General features: G+C 50.7%; 1 protein-coding gene across 1 annotated transcript in view; it reads right to left on the minus strand.

The window, feature by feature from the left end:
- LOC146174848 (G1/S-specific cyclin-D2-like) overlaps positions 1-12,246 on the minus strand; it is a 45,548-nt gene extending 33,302 nt beyond the window's left edge. Inside the window, exons 1-2 of the mRNA XM_084584019.1 lie at positions 11,827-12,246; positions 7,496-7,711 (exon numbers count right to left, since the gene is read on the minus strand). Coding sequence (XP_084440145.1) covers positions 7,496-7,711; positions 11,827-12,036 — 426 coding nt within the window. The 5' untranslated portion in view covers positions 12,037-12,246. The remainder of the gene's footprint in view (positions 1-7,495; positions 7,712-11,826) is intronic.
- Positions 12,247-22,739: the final 10,493 nt, after the last annotated feature.

The raw sequence follows: 22,739 nt of genomic DNA on the forward strand, positions 1-22,739 counted from the left end.
CTTCCCCGCAAATCGTGCGCGACCTCTGTCGAAGGGGAGAGGAGGTGCGCGACTTCCAGGCGCCGTCTACATATATAACTGCCGCCTCGAGTCGCTGTCGAAAGCGACGCAGAAACAAGACGATCACAGAGCAAGCGAGTGACTTCGACGGAATGCGGCTGTGACAACAAAAGCCACCGTCGCTGTGTTTACTGCGCGAGGAAAGGATCGCTTGTTTACACTCCCATTGATAGCGCTCATCTGGGTCGAGATCCTCTTCGCTCCAGCGCTTATTGTCGCTGGAGAGGAACGACTACCGACGCCCGAAATGCGTCGCGCGGTGACATTCGCCGTGTTAGATCACGTGCCGCTGTCCAGTTTCTCGCGTCCGCTGGTTTTCGCGCGGCCCGGTACGCACACACATATGTACTATGGGGAGCAAATGTCTCTGGACCACACGTCCGACGATTTTGGACTTGAAGCACGATATAAACGAATTATCGCCTTATTTCTCCAGAACACGTGAAAGAACTAATGTCCAACTTTCACATCGACAAGTATGGCCCGAGACAGCTGGCTGATATGAAAGTTATGCGCTCTGGTTGCAGTTTGCGTGGTCCACAGACTTTTTTCCCCGACAGTACACCTCTGTAAAGGTCAATGAACCGCCAATATTAACCAGTGCTTATCCCTCCACCAATACACTTCTGATCAATGCGGGACTCACGTCTCAGGAGACGTTTAGTCCCCAAGGTTACATGACCATTAACAGGAGCACCGCTAAAATGAGCGGAACGGCAAGTATACCCCCGTATAAAAGAATACCTTACTGCGCACTTTCAAGCAAGCAGGCATGTCGTCATAACCGCGCTGCAATTCATACCGCAGTGCTTCGTAAGGGAGGTTTATCCGAATGCAGCGCGGATTGACTTTCGAGGTTCTGAAATTATGCGCAGGTGCATGGGTTTTGTAGCGTGTATGTAGGGTCATGGAGCCGTATACATCCTAATGTTCGCCACTTCACACTTGACGGGAAATGAGCTCTTTCGGCACACGCCGAACGAACATTCACTAACGTGCTGCTGACTGGCCGTTCCGCAACGCTGGATGAAGCCACGAGGGCAGCTCGTTTTGCCCCGATGGCGTTGCCAACTGCCGAATGCGGCATGAAGTCTCCCTCTCACTGTCTCGCACTTTAAGACATGTAGGGATGTTGAGGAGCCCCGCCAAATGGCCAGTTAGTAGACCTCTAGCTGGCTGTATAGATTTGGCAAAGGCTGGACAATCCAGCCATGTGAAGCGATCGGCATAACAATATCGCAGGAGGCCTTCGCGGGTCGCTTTGCTCACCGTAGAGGGAGTTCCAAGTGGCCCATGCGTACGCGACAATCAATTCAATTCAGCGACTTTATTCGACTGGATTGGCACAAGAACAGCGCGAACATGCATTGCACCGTTACAGAAGAATCTCCATCCTGTCCCCAACAACGACGCCATGCAATTGCAACGCGTGCGGGTGAAAGACTGTGAAAATGACGTGAGAGCTATACGAATGACGCCGTTGGTATATATATGCATCGGGAACGGGCAGTGACGTCAATGCTGCTTAAACACGCACGACACAATGACAGTGAGCGAGCCGAAGGAGTAAGGAGCGATTTCGCTCTAAATGGCGCAGCTGTAACGGTGAAGTCGAGGGACAAAGAAAAAAAGGACTACAATCGCCCACGCAGATGCGCAGTTTACATCTTGATATTCTAGTCTTGACGTTTGCAGTGAACTTCAAGAACCACAGCCAGAACAACGGCACTGTGCACTTTAATACTCAAAACCACGGACGTCAGTGGAAGCGGGGAGGGGGACGAGATGAATCAACTCAACAGATCTCCCATCATCCTCCTTCCGAATTATAGGGAGGGAATATACTGGACAAGTAATGGTACGCTACGGATGCCACAAACTGTCATGTCATCGCAGCAGTACACCTAATTAGGCTATGCCAACGCTGTGCTCAGCCAGAACTTTTCAACACGAATGTCACGAGAGGGTAGTAGTATAGAAAGTGGACGATCGCCAGCGACGTATAGGTCGACGGTGATGAGTGGATTGCATAACAAACGTTAAACAACACGGATTTCTATTTGTAGTGAGCCTAGAGGTATAACTAATTTCATAGCTTTTTTTTTTCTTTCCTGCCGAATATCGACTGCCGTTTAAAAAGACGCTGACGACGCTCGCGCAGACGCTGGCCGCAGATACGTCATTTGCGGCCTAACAAGAGGACTCTGGAAGCGAACCGATTCTTCATGTGTTCGGGGTTGTCATGTCGCGCTGCAACTGTGCATATTACCGTCTGTGTCGTTTCACGTTCCCTTACATACAGCTGAACTGTGGCGCCCTGAATAGCGCGCAGCTGTTAAAAAGAAAACGCTAGCTAGAGTTAACCGTGAACAGGCCACTGGAACGCAAGAGGCAGGCAAAAGAAAGAGCGCTCTAAAGAAAGGGAGAAAGGAAAAAATGGGGGAGGAGGAGGGGTGGGGTGGGGGGGAGGCAGCTTCCAGGAAGCTAGCACTGCGTAACGCGAGATTGAACTATTTGCGTTCTCCAGGAGAATGCCTGTGACGTTATTGGGATGCTACATCACGCTTCATAACGTTCGTATCTAACCGAGCGACGTGTCTGGTATAATGTCATGCGCAAAGTTGCTGCAAGCCGACTATATAGCGTGAAGTAGCACTGGCCGCTCACGGGTGATCGTACTGTGACGTCACAGAATAGTATTCAATCAGCCTGACGCGGTGCTATACGCCAACGCCCCAGCAAAAGTGGGCCACGTTTACTGAACAGCCGGAAGAAAGAAGCAAGGAAGATCACTCTCTGAACCCAGTCTATGCTTCGAGACAGATAACAGCGACAACTTAGTAATTAGGAGAGGTTCAAATCATCGGATTCACTAACTTCGCGCCTAAGGCGAAAAAGGTAGGCTACCACCTGAATATACAGCGCCACTCGCTCGCGCAGTGCGCTTAGCGTTGTGCACTGACAGTGGAATGACACGCCCGCACCATAAAGAAAAAAAAAATCAACACAGTCAACCCGCGTTCGAACAACAGCTCTCTCCATCGCGCGCGAGAATTGACTGTCACGGATGTCACAAGATTCCTCTGTCGGGCGAGAAGAAAGAAATTTCCAGAAAAGTCAACCAACGGCGACACTGTGTCTTATGCCCTTTCCACACGCACAAGAAAGTTGGCCTGACAAAGGGGAATGTCAAAGCCCACTTTACTCAGACTGACGCCCCCTCAGCAGCAGTGACAGAGGCGCATCTGCGGGACATCCTCGTCACCATGTCCCGACTCTTCCCCATGCAGCTATACCCGCCCAGCTGCCGCTCAACCTGACGGTATAGCATTTGCCAGTCGCACACGAGGAAGAAACAGCTCGATCGAAGAAGAAAACAACGCCAGAGCGCCCGCGCAGGTTTCACCAGAAACAACAGCAACAGTACCCCAGCACACCTTCTGGAAAGAGCTGCAGGAGGAGGGCAGTGCTTCTGTGCACTGTGGAAAGGCGATTCATCGAGCGCATTTGTTTCCCCCACGGCGTCTCAATCTCGTCACGCACGAAGGATTCTGCACAGTGCCCGCCAGAGGGCAGGCTTTTTTCTCTACGAACGTCGCCACGTATACTGACAAGGGCAGAGACAGACCAGGACTGAGGGCCTAGGACTGTCTGCTGTCGTGGCAGACACCTTTTTTTTTTTTTTTTGCACTGCGCGGTCTCGCTTCGATATTAAAAGTCAGATGACTCCTGGGGTAGCTAGGCGATGGATGGAGAGAGGGGAGAGCCGGTGTCTCCGCGTAATTCGCGCAACAACTGCTCGCGCCTGGTGCTTCCAGAGAGAGACAGCGAGAGACACAGAGGAAGTAAGATCTTCCATCAACGACGGGAAGGCACAATGCGGCATTGTTAAGGCTTCTCCGGCCACTATCGCGGAAAGAAAAATAGAGGTAAAAGCAAATTTCGAGAAACACATTCGGCGCTGCTTCGGTGTCTACTGCAGGCCCAGAAAGAAGGCCATTGTGCGGCTTGCGCTCCGCTATGTCTAGCTCGCACCCGTACAGTCGTCGCGGTGGCGCCAGTCGCAGTCATGACACTGCGTCGGCAGCTGGCACAGCATTGCGAGTAAGCAAGAAAACAGTTTGTGTTGAGCTTGGGCCGGGGATCTTGACATTGCAGGTAATGACCTTGCGCGCCGCGTGGGGTGTTGCAGACAGAGAGACGGAGTTTCCTGAGGAAAGTAGCGTTTAATAGCGGCTTCTATACGCCAAGACCGGGTGTCCTTGCGGTGATTAACCGTGTGGCTGGTGACCACTGTCAAACTGAACTCCGAGGGGCAATAGCTTGCTCTTTAATGGTCCGATGTGGGAAACCCCAATGTCCCGAGGAATAACAACTGTGCTACTATTACTGCTCTGCGACGTGCACACTAGGCTGAATGGGAGTAAAAAGAAGCTGCAGGAGTAAACCATTCGGGAATAGAGACCCTTGAGGAAGCAACCCTTGCTCTTTCAGCGATTGATTACAAAACACAATCAGCCACAGTCAAACTGTAGTGCACTCAGTCCTGCTTCAGAGCAGTTTTGGCTTAGAGTTGTGTCGTACAGCCATCTCCAATTTAAAAGGCAACGGATCTGTACAATTCCTTGAGGCATTTTCTCACGAGTGAACTTGAACTGAACCGCAGCACCGCATAAAATCGTCACAAGGGGCCCATTGACTACGCACTGTAAGGCCCACCGAGCGGTCAGTTTAAGGATCCGGAGGTCGCCATCGCAACACACTGCCCTCAACATTGGTACTGATCTTTTTAAAGAGGTTAGTAGAGTAGTTACATCCCGAGTCTGCAGGCTTCTGCTTCCGTTCTTTTCAACCTCCGATAAGAAACGTCAGCTGATACCCCGGGCTATCGAAAACAGATGTCTTCGCTATAGTGGCTAGTATTTTCGCTGTGACACAACCACTACGTGACGGCAAATAAAGGCAAAGGCAGACCCGTCACGTGACTGGACACTCTCCGGTGAGACAATCACGCAACTAAGCGAACGGTGCGTGCGCGCGTCCTCAAGTCTGATCCAGCGTAACTGTAAAAAAAAAAAAAAAAAATAAATAAATAAAGAAAAAAAACATTTACTACGAAATGCATGTCACAATGATGAAGCCGCGCATCGCAACCTGGTCCACCCGCGCACGTGATTTGAATAATCGGACGCTAAATGGTACGCGGCCCATTAGACGGGGTCACGAAGGTATCTTTCTGCGTCTTTCGAGCCCGTTAGCGGTGAATCCCGTTTTAGGGATTCGTGCGGGGAAAGAAACGGATGTTGGCTCGATAGCGATCGAGCGCAAACCACGCCGCCTAACGGAGGCAGGAGGTGATAAGACGGTAGCGGAAGAGAGGGTAATTTGTCAGAACGGCGGAAGAGAAGTCGGACAGAGATATCGCTTAAAAATCGCGGGCTGGACGGCGGCGGACGTGGGCGGAAAGACAGACGTTTCCTCCCGTCCAAATAGGAAACTACGCCTAATGCGGAGAAATTTTTCATAATCGTGACCGTAGACAGTTGTTGGCAAGGAGGACATTGACCTCGGCGCACACTTGGGGGAGAAAGATGCGGAGATAACGGAAGGAGGCAAAGAAATACAGACGGATCGTTAACTACTACAGCAGACGGGAACAGCTAACACTTGGAAAAAAGAGTTGGGGTTTAAACACAGCATCGAACAGCTGGTAGCTAGAAGGCTACAAACCGAAAAAGAAGCACGCGACGAAAGTACAAGCACAAAAACGGTAGCAGGAGTACAAGCGCTAAATGTTCGACAGACGAGGAGAAAAAGAGCAAAAAAAAAAATAAAAAAAGGTATTCCAGACCAAAAGCGCGCGGTCAGAAAAGGCAGCAGACAAAACGTGCACAGCGAGCAGACGGAAAGCAAAAACCTTGCGCGGGACAACGCCAGACGTGTCTACAACAAGCGCAGCCATAACAAGGCGGTCAGAAAGAGAGCTGCCCAGACCGGGAGAGGGCAGGCAGACCCTCCTGACGTCAACAAGCGCTCGACAGTCGTCGCCGCACCGCCACCATTCAGACACAGGTAGACCGTAGCGGGACTTCCACGCGGTTCATCCAGAGCAACACAAATGCGCCCGAATATAAATAAACAAGCTAAGACCAGCCCACAACCCTTCGTTATAACAGAGTAGCGAAAGTGTCAGAATGCGCCCCGCTCGCTCGTCCATCCTGGAGGGAAGAATGAAAGGTGAAGTCCAGTCTGCGTCTGGCTCGCTGTCCCCCCTTTTCTCCCCTGCCCGTCACTTCCATTGACCTCTGCAACCCGCTGAGCGGCGTCACGAACTCTCCTGTCGCCGTTCAGCACAGACACTCTCTCCGATTTCGGTCCCATAGTTCTCTCACCTAGCCTGTCTCGGAACAAGGGATTCCCCCGCCGACATCGCTTCTTTCGCTTCACCGAGCGCCCGCCGGACTCGGGCACGCGGTCGCTATTCGAAGACCTTAGCCTCCCGCTGGTCAGGGTCAAAGGTCATTCGCACGGTGGGCCCGCTACTGGACCCCATGGAGGAGGTGAGGAAAAGGGTACACAGACACCCCTTGATGTGGCGTCAGTGCAGAAAGAGGTTCTGATTTCGAGATAGGACACAGAATGCAGTGAGGAACTAATTTGGCGGCTTAACAGACCGGATACTTTTCGAAGATATTGAACTGATAAGAAACCCTTGGCTCAGTGCGGATGGAACCGGCGAAAGTACGCGCTTTTCAGCCGTTTTGCGGGCTATTTTTTAGACCTATTCCTTCACACAATCGGGTGGTGGGTTGACAATGTGATTGATACTGCACCCGCGTGCTCATCATATAGTCTGCGAAGCACACGGCATTTTGACTTTGAGGCCCTCCTTCCGCTCACTACCTTACTCTACGTTAGCGCATGTGGTCATTTAGTCCGGGTTTCTTTCAGACATCCTTGTCATATTACTTAACGGTCCGTCCTTACTAATCAACCTTAATATTCCCAAACAGTCTGTGGAACTATAATAATGCATGTGTGCGTAACTACTTTTAGAGGCCGTCCTGTATAGGGGAAAAAAATTTTCAGTCATCATTTTCCTTTCGTCCATTGTGAACAATTATATGCAACTTAACTCAGGTTCATGGGAATAAGACAGTTCTCAAATAAATCAAATCTTTCTTTTTTTTTCTTTAGTAACAGTCGCCTTCGATTATTTTGGACGGCATTTGCACGCACGCTCGCAGTAATTCCCATTTCAATCCCAGCATTCTCCACTGTCGAGAAACTGGGCCCACACGAGGTGAGTGGCTTGTTAGCAGTTAACGAACTTTGCCCCCGCCGTCGCACTTAGCAGCAAACTCAATTCCAGAAGAGACATATAGGAGTAGAAAGAGAGAGAGAGAGAGAGAAGGAGATGCGCGAGGCAACGCACCTGTATCTCCTGGTGCATGACCGAGTCGTCGGTGAAGTAGACCAGCGCGTCGACGGACAGAGCCCTCGTCTGGCGCATCTTGGAGGCCAGCAGCAGGCAGACGCAGCCCAGCAGCTGCAGCTGTGTCTTGCGCACCGCGGCCAGGGACAGGTACCGGTCGAGCAGGTTCATGGCCGTCGGGAACACGGAGTCCTCGCAGCCCTGGTCTTCGCACACCTGCGCACACGCGAAAAAACACGACCGTGCAAGCCTCTGTAACTGCGTGTATTTTAAAAGGAGGTGCGCAAGTCGATCTGGCGGCACATTCAGCACAATTCCGACTGATGCATGTCTATGGAGAGAAATATTTGTGCCAACTTAATATTTTATCATCACTAATAACATTAACAAAACACTGCCATATACAAATGCGAATAAGGTCACAGAAACGGCTAGGGCAGACACGTAGAGAGATTCATACAATTAGAAAGGATACTTCAGTTTCCCGAAAAAGGAAAAATTCCGAGCCCCCCCCCCCCCCCCCCCCCCCACACACACACACGCAAAGAAAACGTGTTACTAGAGCAGTATTATAGCCCTCAACCAATCAACCTCCCAGCTCCACCTATTAGTATTACTGTTCTGCTCCAACGCTGTCAGCCGCACGGCTTCGCATGGGTGGATGCTGTGGGGTTCAGCGTAATAGTTAACAAACCATAACTTTTACCCGCACTATGCCATAGAACTGTGCCGGTTTGTTGACCGTATACTGACGCCAGCTGCATGGGCACTGCTCGGTTGACGAGACAGGATACAGACGCCATTGCAGCCTGATGCTTTTACCAGATATGCGAATTAGTGAAGGTGCCGAGTGAAGGAAGCTGACACCTGCCTACCCAGGAAACTCTGCTAATTTCTACTCAGGGAAAGGGGGGGGGGGGGGGGTTATTCCGTTTCAGTGACAGCGTTTACTTCTCTTCTGTGTAAGGCGGACCGAATTGAGCCGTGTTCCAAATTAGGCCGAGTTAAGCGAAACCCTCACCCTCACTTCTGGTCGCAATCTGAGGAGACATACAGCGTTCAATACCGAGCTGTAGCTCGCCCATGCGCACAAGGAAGCAGTCAGAAACAACCAAACCGCCCACCAGTAACCACCTCGACTGCCTTCAACTAAGTGCCGTCGGAATTCAAGGCATACAAAACACCACGAAACTGAGAAGCATTCAAAAACGCATAAATCAAGACGCACGTATGCGGGTTACGTTAGCCGTACTGAAGGGTCAACACAGCAGTGATAAACGACGCATTTTTTGTTCAAAGACTGGCTGCAGAGTCTTCTTGCGTTCTGTTCTATTTTCTCCTTTTTTCTTTTTTATGCGGGGCCTAGTCGTCTTTTATCGAAACGTTTAAATCAGGCTAAAGAAAAACGAAAAAAAAAAAGAATCGGAATGTTGAACACAAATATTGAGGAAGGCGGAGAAGCCGAATTTGTCGGGTGACTCTTCTAAATAAAAAAAAAAAAAAATTGCACGCCCATTTGGAGTATTTCTCACGTATCACAAATTGAACCGCATGCAGCAAAACACTTCTATAAACAGCAAACAATACAGGCTGCACTAATTATACTAAGATTTGAAGACCAGCTTTAACGCAATCATTCAACGATGGCCACGATTTATTCCTTACACTGAGCAATACGATGCGTGGTCAGCTTCCCTGTGACGCGGAAGGCAGCCTATCAGTGCATCGGAGGGCATGTACCGCGATTTCTCGCTCAGAACACGCGCGTCAACTATCCCCACAATTCTCGTTAGAGATATCTTAAATTCACTTCGGCTGCTCGGTGAAAGTTCAAGACAGTTAAGCGCATTCCAAGTAGTTCTAACCCTTTCGATAAAAACAAGAAAGGAATCCAGACACTAAAGAGAGACAACGACTGACGCGCGTCACGTGTTCGACGGCAACTAAGAAAAAACTTGTTACCAGAGTGCTGACAGGAAGATTAAAACACGGGTGCTTCTTCAACGGAGACTTGTGAAAGATGAAGTGCAGCCGTTCGCGCTCCATGCGGTAGTCGAAAGGGCAGCTGAGCAGACTTCAAGACAAGAATAAGGTCACCATAAGACGAAGCAGCGCCTTCCACGGGAGGAATTTCTCGACGACTCGTTTTCGTTTTCGAAGAACATACTAATATTAATAACAGAAATAGAACTTCACGAAACAGCAGCTACCGATATACGCAGTGATGACGTGAAGGATGGCGTTGCCCTATGCGTACGCTGAGACAAGAAATGCCACAAGGTGCCACGCGTCGAGCTACAATGTTGCGCCTCGAAGTTCAAAGCATGCTGTTACTGGGAGGCTTTTAAGAACCTTTACAGTAACATTCCTTCCTCAGTACTTTCATACGATGTGGCCTTCAAACGTGTGACCGACTGAGAAAACGATCACCTTATTCTAGCGTAATTCAAAGGAACATGGAATGATAAGCTGTTCCAAAGCTAACTGGTCAAAAATGTCGACCTATCATGAGTCTTTCGTTTTAATTGGCGCGGAATAGCAAAGCTAACGAAAAGACCACCTCGGCACATGACGCGGATGAAAGCCTTTAAAGAAATGAAAGGAAGTCATCGCCTGTTTGCGTGTGCTAACACGAAAAACTATTTCATCCCATCAGTTCTCTCTGAAAATGCGAATAGCCCAACTGGCCACGTAGCAAGCGTTTACAGATGGCTGCGCCATCCGACTGATTGGCCAACAAAAACTGTCCTTGATTGTCGTCATTAACTTCTGAAACACTGGGCTTTCTTCTTTTTCACATAAACTCTCTCTTTCTCAGACTTAAATATACTGACTTTGCTTAATGCATCTGTTCCAAGAATGTCGTGAAGCACTAGTAGAACGCCCGCGCAACTTAAGCACATCATACATCATTTGACCACGCAGGCCGCGTGCCAATATCCTGATTAGAGACCTGAGACCACCGTATACATGGACTTCATTAGACGTTCCACAAGTCGAAAAGGCAAAGAACCTGGCTAATGCGTCCTCCATACATGATCACAATCATTACCTGTCACGCCTAAATATACTCTATAATCAGCTATTCGGCACGATATCACAATTACTTTCCTCTCTAGCTAACCGCCAGTACTGTATTTCTGCAAATTTCCCGAAGTCACGATCTAGTATGAATACCGTGCGACGTTAGCGCGAGTTAAAAAAGCTGTCGGGCAATCGAAGTTATTCCGGAGCCCTCCACTACAGCATCCCACATGTCTGCCATGAGTCGGTTGAGGGCGTTGAACTCCGTATCTCAACACCCGTACCGACGCACGCATACTTTTACTACGCGCGAACGCCAGGCGTAAAAATAACGAAAAAAAAAAAAAAAAAGCCTCCACATTTTAGAAAGAGCGAACTCAGAGAAATTCCGGAATGACGAAGCTTATTAAAATCGTTAAAAGCGCTGACGACGAAACAGCGCTTAAACATGACGTAGTAAGAGCCCTTGAAAGAGAAACCTGGAGAGAAAAGTGCGAACTCAGCTGCCAGCGAGCCGGCTGCCGTCACAGCATACGCAAGATAGAATAGAGAGAAGACTGAAAGCATAACAATACCGCACTGAAGCGCTCCAACGTTCAAACAGACGCACGGCCTCTTATAACGATCTAACCGCCTCAGAAAACTAGTGAACTACCTTAGCCCCCGCGCAAAACATGGAACAGCGAAGGCAACACGCGCGGCTGCACCCCTGCCAACGCCGAGCCTAACCCAAGAACAGCAATAAATACCAAGCTTGAAGAAGCAATTTTGTAGCCGCATACACGTTCTCGAACACGGCAGCTCGATTCGTACATTGAGATCGCCTTGGCCGCGAGTAAAAATATCCATCTGAATCCGACAAGTTCTGGTACAAAAACGCGAATAAAGCAGTCATGGTCGCCACTGGCTGAAAAATGCACCGAACGGGGGCGCTGCAACTCTTTGGTCCGATCGGGGGACCCCGTTGACCACAGACTCATCATTATCAAGTCGAACCGCGCAAACAGGCACATTCAGAAACTATGACGCCGCGCTAACTCACCTTTTCGCGTTGAATTATGTTTGCAGTTATTCGTAATCGGAGTCTTTTATCTCGCATCCAAAGGATTCAGTATAGTACGGTAAGAGCTAATGACAGAAAAGAATGAAACTTTGAGCCGGTTCAATTCGGGACCGCCGAAATGTTCGAGCGCGCCGTTAAGCCGTCAAGTGGCACTAGCGAAACCGGTTGTCATTCTTAAGCCAGTCGCAGTTTCCTTGCTTGAATTTACTTAAAACAAAAACTTCGAAGACAACAGACAACTCACCTCTGACATCCACATGGCGACTGTCTTCCTCATGGACGAAAGCACCTCGGTCTGGACTCGCTTGCAGTAATCGCACGTCACCGTGTAGCGCGCCTGAAGCGACAGGAGTTTCGCCATTACCGAGTCCGAGCCCACAATGGCAGAATCGAAAGCGGCTCGCGGAACCGAAGGGCCGAACTGCGAAGGCTCCTCCATGCACATAAGTTCCATTTCCACCGTCGCCGCTGCTTCCGCGCTCGTCTGCTGGCACGCGTTAATCGTTGTGGGAGCCAGGGTGGCGGTAATCCGGAGGCAGGCAAATTCGAAGATGGCTAATAGGGAGTGCGCTGAAACTCCACCAGGGCCGCGAAGACAGGCCGCACGCCGACAGGCTGACAGCAATCACTGCAAAGTCCGCGGAGGACGGCTCGTGCGAGTCGTCTGAAGCGAGCGGCGAGTTTCTCCGCGGCCGGCAACTTTTAGCGGCGGCGCTGGCGGCGCTTCTCTCTCTCTCTCTCTCTCTCGTCTGTCCTCCGTTGGGCAGAGGATAGGAGACTAGGAGAGGAGGCCCCGTTAAGAAAGGGCTCACGGCGGTAGCGGAGTGTAGCGTTACGTAATAAAAAAAAAAAAAAAAAAATCGATGTTGGCGGAGAAAACTCGCCATTTCTGTTTAGCGCTTTTAATGCTATTGCGAGCTTCGTCGCAGAAAGTAGGATAGCCCGTGGCTCAATATTTTCGCGTGTATGGATTTTTGACCGAGTGGTCCGAATAAAGAGAGCACGATTGTTCTTATGTCCGCACAAGTATACTTACTGCGGTTTGAGCAGTTGCAGTGGCTTTGGGCAGTTTTCAAAGGGGCGGTGATGGCTGGCACACACTGCGCGTGTTGATTCGGAAGCGTGAAAACTTGCGACATTTACGTGTCTGGAGTGCGTTTTGTCTTTTTTTTTTTTTTTTTTTTTTTTTCTTTGCAACAACGGTGATTGGGCTTGTTCAGCCTTCGAAACATCCACAGGGCGAGTGTCGGATAAATTAATGTAACGGACGGAAGTTTTAAAGAGTCACCAGTGACTATATATGCTAAGTTCTAGAAGATGTCTTGCGCTGTATTTGAAAATATGTATGTCTGAGAGACACTGACAGAGTAGACACCGACTTGTTTGCAAGACTTGTAAGATCCTTTGGCCACAGTGGCTCCCGAAACTCTCGTTCTGGGAATCTCTGGTAGCATAACTGTGTGATATACGTGAGCTATAACGATAGAGGCCAAAAGACACGGTCGAAGTGACTCGGACGGAATGATGTGAGGCATTCTTCTGCCGTCCGTGGAATAAGGCCCTGGGTGAAGAGTTTTTAGGAAGCGAAGCAAACGAATGGCATTACTCGATTTTCTTAGTACTACTTTGCATTCAGCATTCACAACATTCGGTTCTAACGGTCTGAGTACATTTTGTTTAGTCCAGAATTTTCAATAATATTCCTAGATTGCACCAGCTTTCTTGTTTTGTTGATCTGCACTTCTTTTTTGCACCATTTAGCTCTTACACGACTTCAATATTGCCACTCGGCATCTCTTCTCTCTCCTTTTCGGCGACAAACCGAGCTACATTGTAAAAGAGAAGATTAAGCGCACTCTAAACGAACGCAGAGAATAATCTCAGTCTAACATTCCGCAAATATTTTCGACCACGGACAGAATCCTCACGCAGCTGACGGTAGTCTTATTCTTGTTTTACCTAAGCGTTTAGCCTCGGTTTATTTAATTGCGCCCGACGCAGTGGTTTCGATTAGACGACATCGAGTTCTGAAGATGACCGCAATAACCACTCATCTCTCAGCATGGCAGGCGAGTGGCGACAAATGAGAACAACTCTATTTTTCCTATGCGCCGAATTTCATCTATCCTATAAAATACAGAAGGCGCGAAGAACGGCTGACAAGCGCATGGAAACGAGACTCTCCTTCGCATTTTGGACGAGCTCACAGCGCTTTCTGGACATCGCTGAGAAGAAACGGACAACCAAAAAGTAAGTCGTTTGCACAGCGTGCATGACGATACGACACCAAGAACCAGAGCGCGAACGAGCGCGAGAACTTGGATGAAACAGCTCAAATTTCAGCAGCAGCCGACAACGCAAAACGGACAAGCCGCCGTCAAGTACGGCAGACAAAACAAATAAAAGCAAACGAGTAGTTGAAAGTGGACTGGCTGTGCGTGAAGGGGAGGAGATGGGAGGCAGGAAGGTTGGGGGGGGGGGGCGGGGGGGAACGTTGTTTTGGACAACTCGGCTGACCTGAAAGGAGAGGCGAAAGCAGAGAAAGTAAAACAACTAAATGCAACATGCTGAACCACTCTAATTGGTCAGCTCCAACCGCGCGACTGCTTGCGGCTGTTGCTATGTGGAAACTGCCTATCTTGCGGGCTGAGGCCGGCGCTACACGGTAGAGATCATTTCTCGAACGATTCGCATGTCAATGCGAAACGTACCAGAAACCGAATTTGTCCGCCAAACTCGTGCTACTTTTGCATGCGTGTTAGCGCAGTTTCTGTCGCGAATGCGGTAAGTGTTCTTGCTTAGCGGGTGCGCATTCTGAATCGGGAAGGGTGGACTCAGTGCTTTTGGCATTAGGCAGCAGCGTACGAATCGAGCGATCATATCTCTACCTCAGCATTGATGTCACACATCAGGGAAACACAAAGCGTCAACTCGCTGCACTTTGCAAGTGTACAGATAAAGCACCAAGCCCACCTCTGAGGCACCTGTTTCTCTCGACCATCTTTCACTCCCTTCACGCCGAGGCCCCGCCGGGGTGGTGCAGTGTGGTAAGACGCCCGACTACTGTGCCGGAGTAACCGGGTTCGAACCCAACCTCAGCGGCTGAGGCGTCCGTGTGCTGTGCGATGTCAGCGCACGTTAAATATCCCCAGGTGGTCGAAATTACTCCGAATCCCTCCACTACGGCTCCTCTTTCTCTCTTTCCACTTTCACTCCCACCTTCCCTTACGGCGCGGTTGAGGTGTCCACAGAAAACAAGTGAGAGAGTTACTGCGCCTTTCCCTTCCTATAAATACATCAATCAATCACCACTGAGGCACCTTTCACACATTTCGTGCATCCCCGCGATGTACAGCTCAGCTGTTTAAACTGAATGCGAAAATTATCGCGTTTTGCTTCCCACATGAACCACAGTCGCATGCCATCGTAACACCATCGATTACAGTGTGCATTTGAATTGACTTAATTGACGCCCGAAATGCAAAGTGCACTCGTGGAAGACAAGATGCTGGCTGTAAGCCCCAGATACAACCTCGTCGGCACCTCTGTCTGCGGTCTCTGGAACCACTGAGTGCTGCCGATCAGAGCACTATAAGTCCTACGGCAGTCATATTGCTATTGCACTAAATATGTTACACTAAATATTACATGATAAACATAGATCAATGTACAGTCTTTGTCAAAAGTATATGGCCCAAGAGGTTCGCTTCTAAGCAAGCACTGTAACGCGTCTGCTGGCAGCACTACTGGAATATGAATATAAGCTAGAGGAGAATGAGGGCGAGATGTGTTATCTAGGAGAATTATAACGCTAGAGTTGCTTTACGAGCCTCGTTACTGGCTTAGAACAAAAATCATTGGGCCGTATACTTTTGACTAAGACTGTACACTGGTAGCCCATTTGAATCATTAGAACCCCTTTTTGTCTGTGCTGTCTTTCGAGCAAACTGGTTATTTCTGGCAAGGGGAGTAAAACAGTTTCGTACGGGTTTAACCATCGGTGCGTAGTTCGGGAATAAATACATACTTATAGTCACATGATAAGATGAACTCCATCTCTTTCAGTATAGTTTATCTGGCACCTGTGAAGTAAACGACAGAACCGGCCCAAGTCACTGCTCAACAATTACAATGATAAATCTTCAGCCTTCAGACTTCCTTGCCAGGGCATGACGGTGACCAAGCGCAGTTTTTACAATGTCTTCGCAGCTACTGATTCGGGGCTTGCACCTTGACGCTACTGAAAATCAATCGCTGATAATCCTAAATTTTGTCAAGTGTGTAAAAGTTCTGTCACATAGAGAAATTCATTGCCATTGAAAAAATTACCGACGATTACGTTACTTCCTAATGCGAAATTTGAGCGCAGCAAATAAGCTGTTTCACCTTTTCGATAGATTGAGGCAAAGAAATCGAGCAATACATGTATGCGCTATCACAGAATTTTTTTATTTTATTTTTCACACGTATTCCTTTAACAAAGACTCCACTAACAGTTCTTGACAGTCATGAAGGAAGCTTTCTGGTCGGAGAAATAGACTGATATATGTTCGACTTGGTACACCAATTGATTCTCAAAGACGAGATCTATACAAGTGCCTCGCGAGGTTGTCACAGCCGTGGGACACGTTACGAGCGAGAGGAACGGGATGTTCTCCCGCATAAGTGTGAAGAAATTCCTGTTTGTCTTTATGTCAACATTCGTCTCGCTCATGGCTCAGAAAGAACTGGCAGATAATTTCGCAGTGGCGAACGGCAGCGGCAATTTCGGCTCGGGCGGTGCACATATACAGATCCGCCGCCACCGATCTGGCTCTCTGATTGCCACCGCACAGGGGTTGCATTGGAGGAGGAGCGAAGAAAGGAATTAAGTTCGAGCCGGCGCTTTGACAACCGGAGACTCGCAGGAAGAGGGGGGAGGGGGGCGGCGTGTACACCCAGCGGCAAACGATGGGGGCAGAAGTGCGCGCAGCAAGCGAACAACGCGATAAGGGAGGAGGGTAGAGATAGCAGCGACTGACTGATGCTGCTGACGCCGATAGTGAGTCAACCCCAGCTGCGGAGTTGGTTTCAGGGACAACGCCGCCGATGCCGACGCAAACAATATGATACCCTCGCTTCCGCAGCGCCAAGAACCAGGTCTAGCCGTGGGAAGGTGGTCACGTATTCGTCGACGTGCCGGGGCCTACGTGAAATAACCGGCGCGTCGGCAACTGAAGAGCACCCTATCCGCCTAACAGGAACAGGGGGGGGAGGCCCCTCCCCTCCTCTTTCTGCATGGCGGCGACGGTGTTCTATGCAGTCACGTTATCTTGACTCTCTAGCGGCGTCAGCGGCATCCAGCGGTATGAGTCGGTCGCTGCTAGCGCTGGGGGGATGAAAGGGGGGCGGAGCTGGTTACGAGGCCGACGACGACGCCGACGCGAAACCCAGGAACGGACGCCAAAGAGCTGCGCTCTAAAAAAATATTACACTACTAATTTACCATTTATAAACATCACACACGTTAGAAATTCCTTGTACTTCCCTCGGTTTCAGGAAACCATTTAGAGCTATGTCACAGTGCAACACAACCAGATTATCTGCCGTAAGAAGCTATCCGCTTGTTGTGAGCTCGGCTAACTGAATCCACTCGCCGCTCTACACGTGAGCAGTCAGCTTTCCTGTGCGACGAGGTTTCCTGTACAGTGTCGGCGTAATCTCATTTCTGGGGAATGTTGTCTAGCCAGAGTTGATGTCCACTCAGTCTATGGCAACCCGCCGGACGCTGTCAGTGTTACACTTAACCTGCTTAATCGTTGAGTCAACTACGATATAACGAACCAGGCTGCCTAAAGTACTGCAGGTCAGAGCAAGACACCTTGTATCTCCGTCGGATATACACCAAATTTGTCTGCCTCACTCCTATAAACACGCGCACGCTGTTGAAAAGGCGATATGTCATGTTCAGGCCTGTAAACGCCGTAGAATGAAAAAAAGAAAAGTGTGAAAAATGATGCCAGTAAATCTATGGTGGCTAGTAAATCTAAAAGACGGGTAGTTGCCAGCCTTGTTTTCTGAAAATCTGCGCATCGAGTGACCAACAGAGCGCTCAAGAACCTCAACGAAGCGGCCATCGAAACGCTCACGAACTTCTACAACAAGTGCTGGCAAGAAGGAAGGCTACCCAAGCAATGGAAAGCAGCCAAGACGATCCTCATCCCCAAGCCTGGCAGGCCGCCCAACATAGAGAACCTCAGGCCGATCTCGCTCACTTCGTGCGTGGGAAAGGTCCTCGAGCACGTTCTCATGAACAGGTGGCAGCGTTACCTGGAAGAATCGGAGTTTTACCCAAATTCCATCATCGGGTTTCGGAACAAACTCGGGACGCAAGACGCCATGATCTTACTGGAGAACGAGATCATCGACGATACGACGGGCACCAAGGACAACAGAGCCGTACTCGGGCTGGACTTGCAGAGCGCCTTTGATAAAGTGAGGCACTCGGCTATCCTGGCCCAAGTATCCAGGCTAAACATGGGCAGGAGGACATATCAGTACATCAAAGACTTCCTGACGGAACGGACCACCGAAATCTGTGCGGGAGACCTGCAGCTCGAAGAGAAGAAGCTGGGCAGCGTCGGAACTCCACAGGGGTCGGTAATCTCCCCGCTACTCTTCAACCTCGTGATGATCGGGGTGGCCACCCGGCTAGAAAGAGTAGCGGGAGTCCGGCACACCATCTACGCCGACGACGTTACGCTATGGGTACCGGGAGGAAGCGACGGACACATCGAGACAATGCTGCAAGAAGCGGTCAACGCCATCGAGGAGCAGCTGGACGGGTCTGGACTCGTTTGCTCTCCGGCCAAGTCAGAACTGCTGGTGATTCCCCCGAAAGGATCGGGCAGGAAAAGAAAGAATATGGAAGTCAAGTACGAGCGTCCCAAGATCACGGTCAAGACGGCGGGAGGACAAGTAATACCGGAGGTCGAGAAGATTCGAGTACTCGGGCTGCTCATCCAGCGAAACCGAGCCAACGGTGGAACGGTCAACAAGCTCGCGGGCAAAGCGGCTGCGGCAATGAGACTCATCAAGAGGGTGTCCAACAGAAAAGCGGGGATGAAGGAGGAGAGCCTGACTAGGCTCGTTCAGTCCTTCGCAGTTAGCCACATAACGTACGTGGCCGCCTTCCACAACTGGAGGCCGAGTGAACGTAAGAAGATAGACGCCACCATACGCAAGGCGTATAAAGCGGCACTCGGTCTCCTCGGGGGCACGAGCACCGAAAATTTCATGGCGCTGGGAGTCCACAACACGCTGGACGAAATAGCCGAAGCACAGAGAACGGCGCAACTCGAGCGTCTCTCTGAAACGAGAACCGGAAGACAGATACTGCGGGACCTTGGCCTCGAACCGAGGGAAGGCAAGCAGCAGAAAGACGTACCTATACCAGATAGCATCAACAGAAAGCTCAGGGTCTTCCCGATCCCGAAGAACGTGAACCCCGAGCACAACAGGGAGCGGAGGTTGGCGAGGGCCAGGGCTCTCGTAGACCTCCACGCCAAAGAAGGCGCCGCCTCCGTGGACGCGGCGGAGTATCGAGGGAACACCAACGCATACGCGGCGGTGGTTGTCGGGGCATCGCCGGGTGCAACGAAGACCGCGGTGAGCGTCCGGACTCGAGAAGCGCACCGGGCGGAGGAGGTGGCCATCGCCTTGGCCGTTTCCGACCCCGGATGCACTACAGTGTTGTGTGACTCTAGAACGGCAGTGAAGAACTACGCCAAGGATGTAGTGAGGCCGCGCGCATACTGCGCAAGGCCGAAGACACATCGGACGCAAAAGTCCTGTGGTGATCAAGTGGTTTCCGGCCCACATGGGCAGTGACGTGTCGGAACGCGGAAACGTGAACCACGAGACGGCCAACTCGGCCACGCGAGGACTAACCAACCGCGCGGCTGCAACCACGGCCGACTCGGAGTCTTGGTCGCGGCGCAGTGCCAAGGACAAGATGACCACCTTCAACGAAATAGTGAAATGGTACAGACTGAACAGACAGACTATGCCGCCACCTCACCCGGGGCTTTCCCGGAAGGAGGCAGTGTTATACAGACAGTTACAGACGGGGTCCCTGCTCACCCCGGTGCTAGCTAAGCACATGTGTCCGAGTGTGCACGCGAGCGACATGTGTAGACTGTGCGCGAAGGAGAGAGCCACCGCGGCTCACATCCTTTGGGACTGTAGCGTAAATCCGCGCGAAGCCAGCGAGAAGACGACGATCCCGCCGCAGCTAGATAGAGGCTGCAACGAGGAGCTGTGATCAAGAGAAACAACTCAAGGCCGTCCAGCAGGTCTCGGCAGCTCTAGAGAGGCAGCGACCGAGCGAAACCAAGGAGAGGGGGGGCAGCACCCCCAGGAAGGGGGCGGCGGCCCTCTCGAACCCGCGGAAGTAGCGAGGGACGTAACAAGACCTCAAGGAGCACAACGCACGAGACTGACGTAGTGGCCGCGTCACGGTAAAAGCTTGTCCTCCCTGCTTGGAGGGAGCCTAACCGATTCTGCAGGCATTTTAAATAAAAGTTGTTCTCTCTCTCTCTCTCTATTCCTTCATTTTTTTATTTTTTTTTTGCTGCTGCATTGGCGATCAATCCACGGAAGTTTTCTATAATATTGGAACACTCTCAACAGTAAGTCGCTAATGTATTGCATCAGGTGATTGATTGATTGATAGGAAGGGAAAGGCGCGGTAACTTTCACTTGTTTTCTGTGGACACCTCAACCGCGCCGCAAGGGAAGGGAGGAAGGTGGGAGTGAAAGCAGAAAGAGGAGCCGTAGTGGAGGGCTTCGGAGTAATTTCGACCACCTGGGGATCTTTAACGTGCGCTGACATCGCACAGCACACGGACGACTTCGTTTCGCCTCCATCGAAGCGCAGCTGCCGAGGTCGGGTTCGAACCCGGGTACTCCGGCACAGTGGTCGGGCGTCTTACCACTGCACCACCCCGGGGGGGGGGGGGGGGGGGCAATGTATTGCATCAGGCACGTTTTCATCGCCAACAACTCGTAAGCAGACACGTACGCCGCATGCGTTTCTGCGAGCGCCGCCGGCTGCCGATCCCCACTAACGGAGCGTCGGTGGCGCTACCTCTAGGCTGATCGTAATAAAACACCAGAACCGAAGAGGAGTCAGGAGACGGCGGCACGGCGGTTTCACCGCCCTGAACGCCGGCCGAACTGCTGCTCGGTAGTGCGTGTGTTTGTGCGGGGGTGTGCGTATGTGTAGGAGACGGCGGCACGGCGGTTTCACCGCCCTGAACGCCGGCCGAACTGCTGCTCGGTAGTGCGTGTGTTTGTGCGGGGGTGTGCGTATGTGTGTGCACGCTCTGGCGCCCTAACCAGACGTGGACGCCTGACCGCCAAGACATCCAAGCCGACAATGGACCGCGAACTGGCGCCGATAAGGCGATGACAATTCCTGTTACAGCCGCCGCCGAACCACATATTGGCGCCGCGGCTACCAGGTTACGAGAGCTCACGCAAGCTGGGGGCCTGCCTACTACGAAGGATGCAAAAAGAGAACGGAAACAAAGGAAGGCCTTGGATAATGGAACATGGCCAAGTATCGGACAGACGGTGGCTTGCAAGATGCCGAACGAAACGGTCGTCGGTGTGATTTTGTGTACACTTTCTTGATATCGTGTTTGTTAAGTTCACCTGAGTTTTCTTCTGTGACCTGCGGCAATCTCTGCGCGCATAAAAATAGTGTCTGTTCTCTTTTGTTGAGGGAAACTTCAATGTCTTTACCTCGTTTTGTGTATTTGTTTTCTAGAAGTCTATGAATTAAACATCCTAATGGAAAATACTTTTCAGCGCCGTTCAGTGTCTTTGCTGCAGATTCCGGCGGAGACACCATGATTAAGGTGAAATAAAATAATGAACTTACATACCTCTCGCATACCTCGCTCGATAAACAGGGAAGCTTCGTGAAACAAACAGGTTTTGTTAAATTGGGAACTCTAACGCAATCGCACCAAAATTCGATCTTCTCCGCGACTCCGCAGTTCAAGGGCAGCTTTCTTATTTCAACTTCAGCAGGGCAAAAAAAAAAAAAAAAAAGACACCATTCTTTCCATTTGGTTCAACTCGGGTTCAACGTTACCACACAGTCTGTAAATTGAGCTTGATTGTTGGTTAGTGTGCTGGCAGTCCCTGCTTGCCAAAAGCCGCCGATGTCGAAAAGGGTTGGGGAGCGTGGTGGCGCTGAATGCGTCTTAACTGGCAAACGAGCCCCGCTTTCATCGCGCTTCATGCAGTGCGGAGCGTGCGCCGAGATAATAGAGAGATTTAGAATAGGGGGCCCCAAGCTTTGGGGCCCCCAAGGAGCTTGGGGCGTCGAAATGCGCATGCGCAGAACGTAAGGCGCGCTTGGGGTGTTGGGTTAACGCTAGGGGCGGCCCCTATTTTTCGGAAATAGCGTTCGCCCCAAGCCGCCGTTGGGTCGCTTGGGCACGGCCGGTCTCGAGGGAGAGAGCGCTTCTCTTCTCTTACGGCCTCTCCAATGGGGTCTGTTTCAACCGCCCGCCGCGCCTCGGTGGGGTCGCAACCGCCCCACTGCTGCTTCTCCGCTACAGCCGTTCACGCGCAAGGGAAACGCGCGCTCGCTTTTAGCTTCGCCCGCGTCAGTTGCAACTGGCAGGTCCTGTCATTTCGCCCCTTATGGCTTATACAAAGTCCGTCATCAGCATCGAACATTTATCGTGTACGAGGAATAAAATACAGTCAACAATCCGCTCACGCGCGCGCTCCTTCGTCAGTGCGACCGTGCACGGTCGAATGAAGCTTCGGGTACACTTCAACATTTTTTACCTCTAAGTTCTGCACAAAAATAAATTTACCAGGCTATGCAATCTGCCTTTGAATGTTTTAAGCAGGTGTAGCGCAACCTGACGTGAGTGCATGGTGAATTGTTGGGTGGAGATTCTGTCAACCGCTACCGTTTTCGTTTAGATCAGAAGAGGCACCGGCAAAAATTTATGGCGCGTCTCAGATTCAGAGTAAAGAACAAAAATTTACTCATATAGTAAAAATTTCACTTGTCTAGTGAAGTGGGCTGTTCCAGCTTCGTTCAAAACATATCAATCGGTTGAAAGACCGAAGATGTATATGTATTCTCGC

This window comes from Amblyomma maculatum, chromosome 11 (genome assembly GCF_055883805.1).
Source record: "Amblyomma maculatum isolate TAMU_Amacu chromosome 11, ASM5588380v1, whole genome shotgun sequence".
NCBI classification, from domain to species: domain Eukaryota; kingdom Metazoa; phylum Arthropoda; class Arachnida; order Ixodida; family Ixodidae; genus Amblyomma; species Amblyomma maculatum.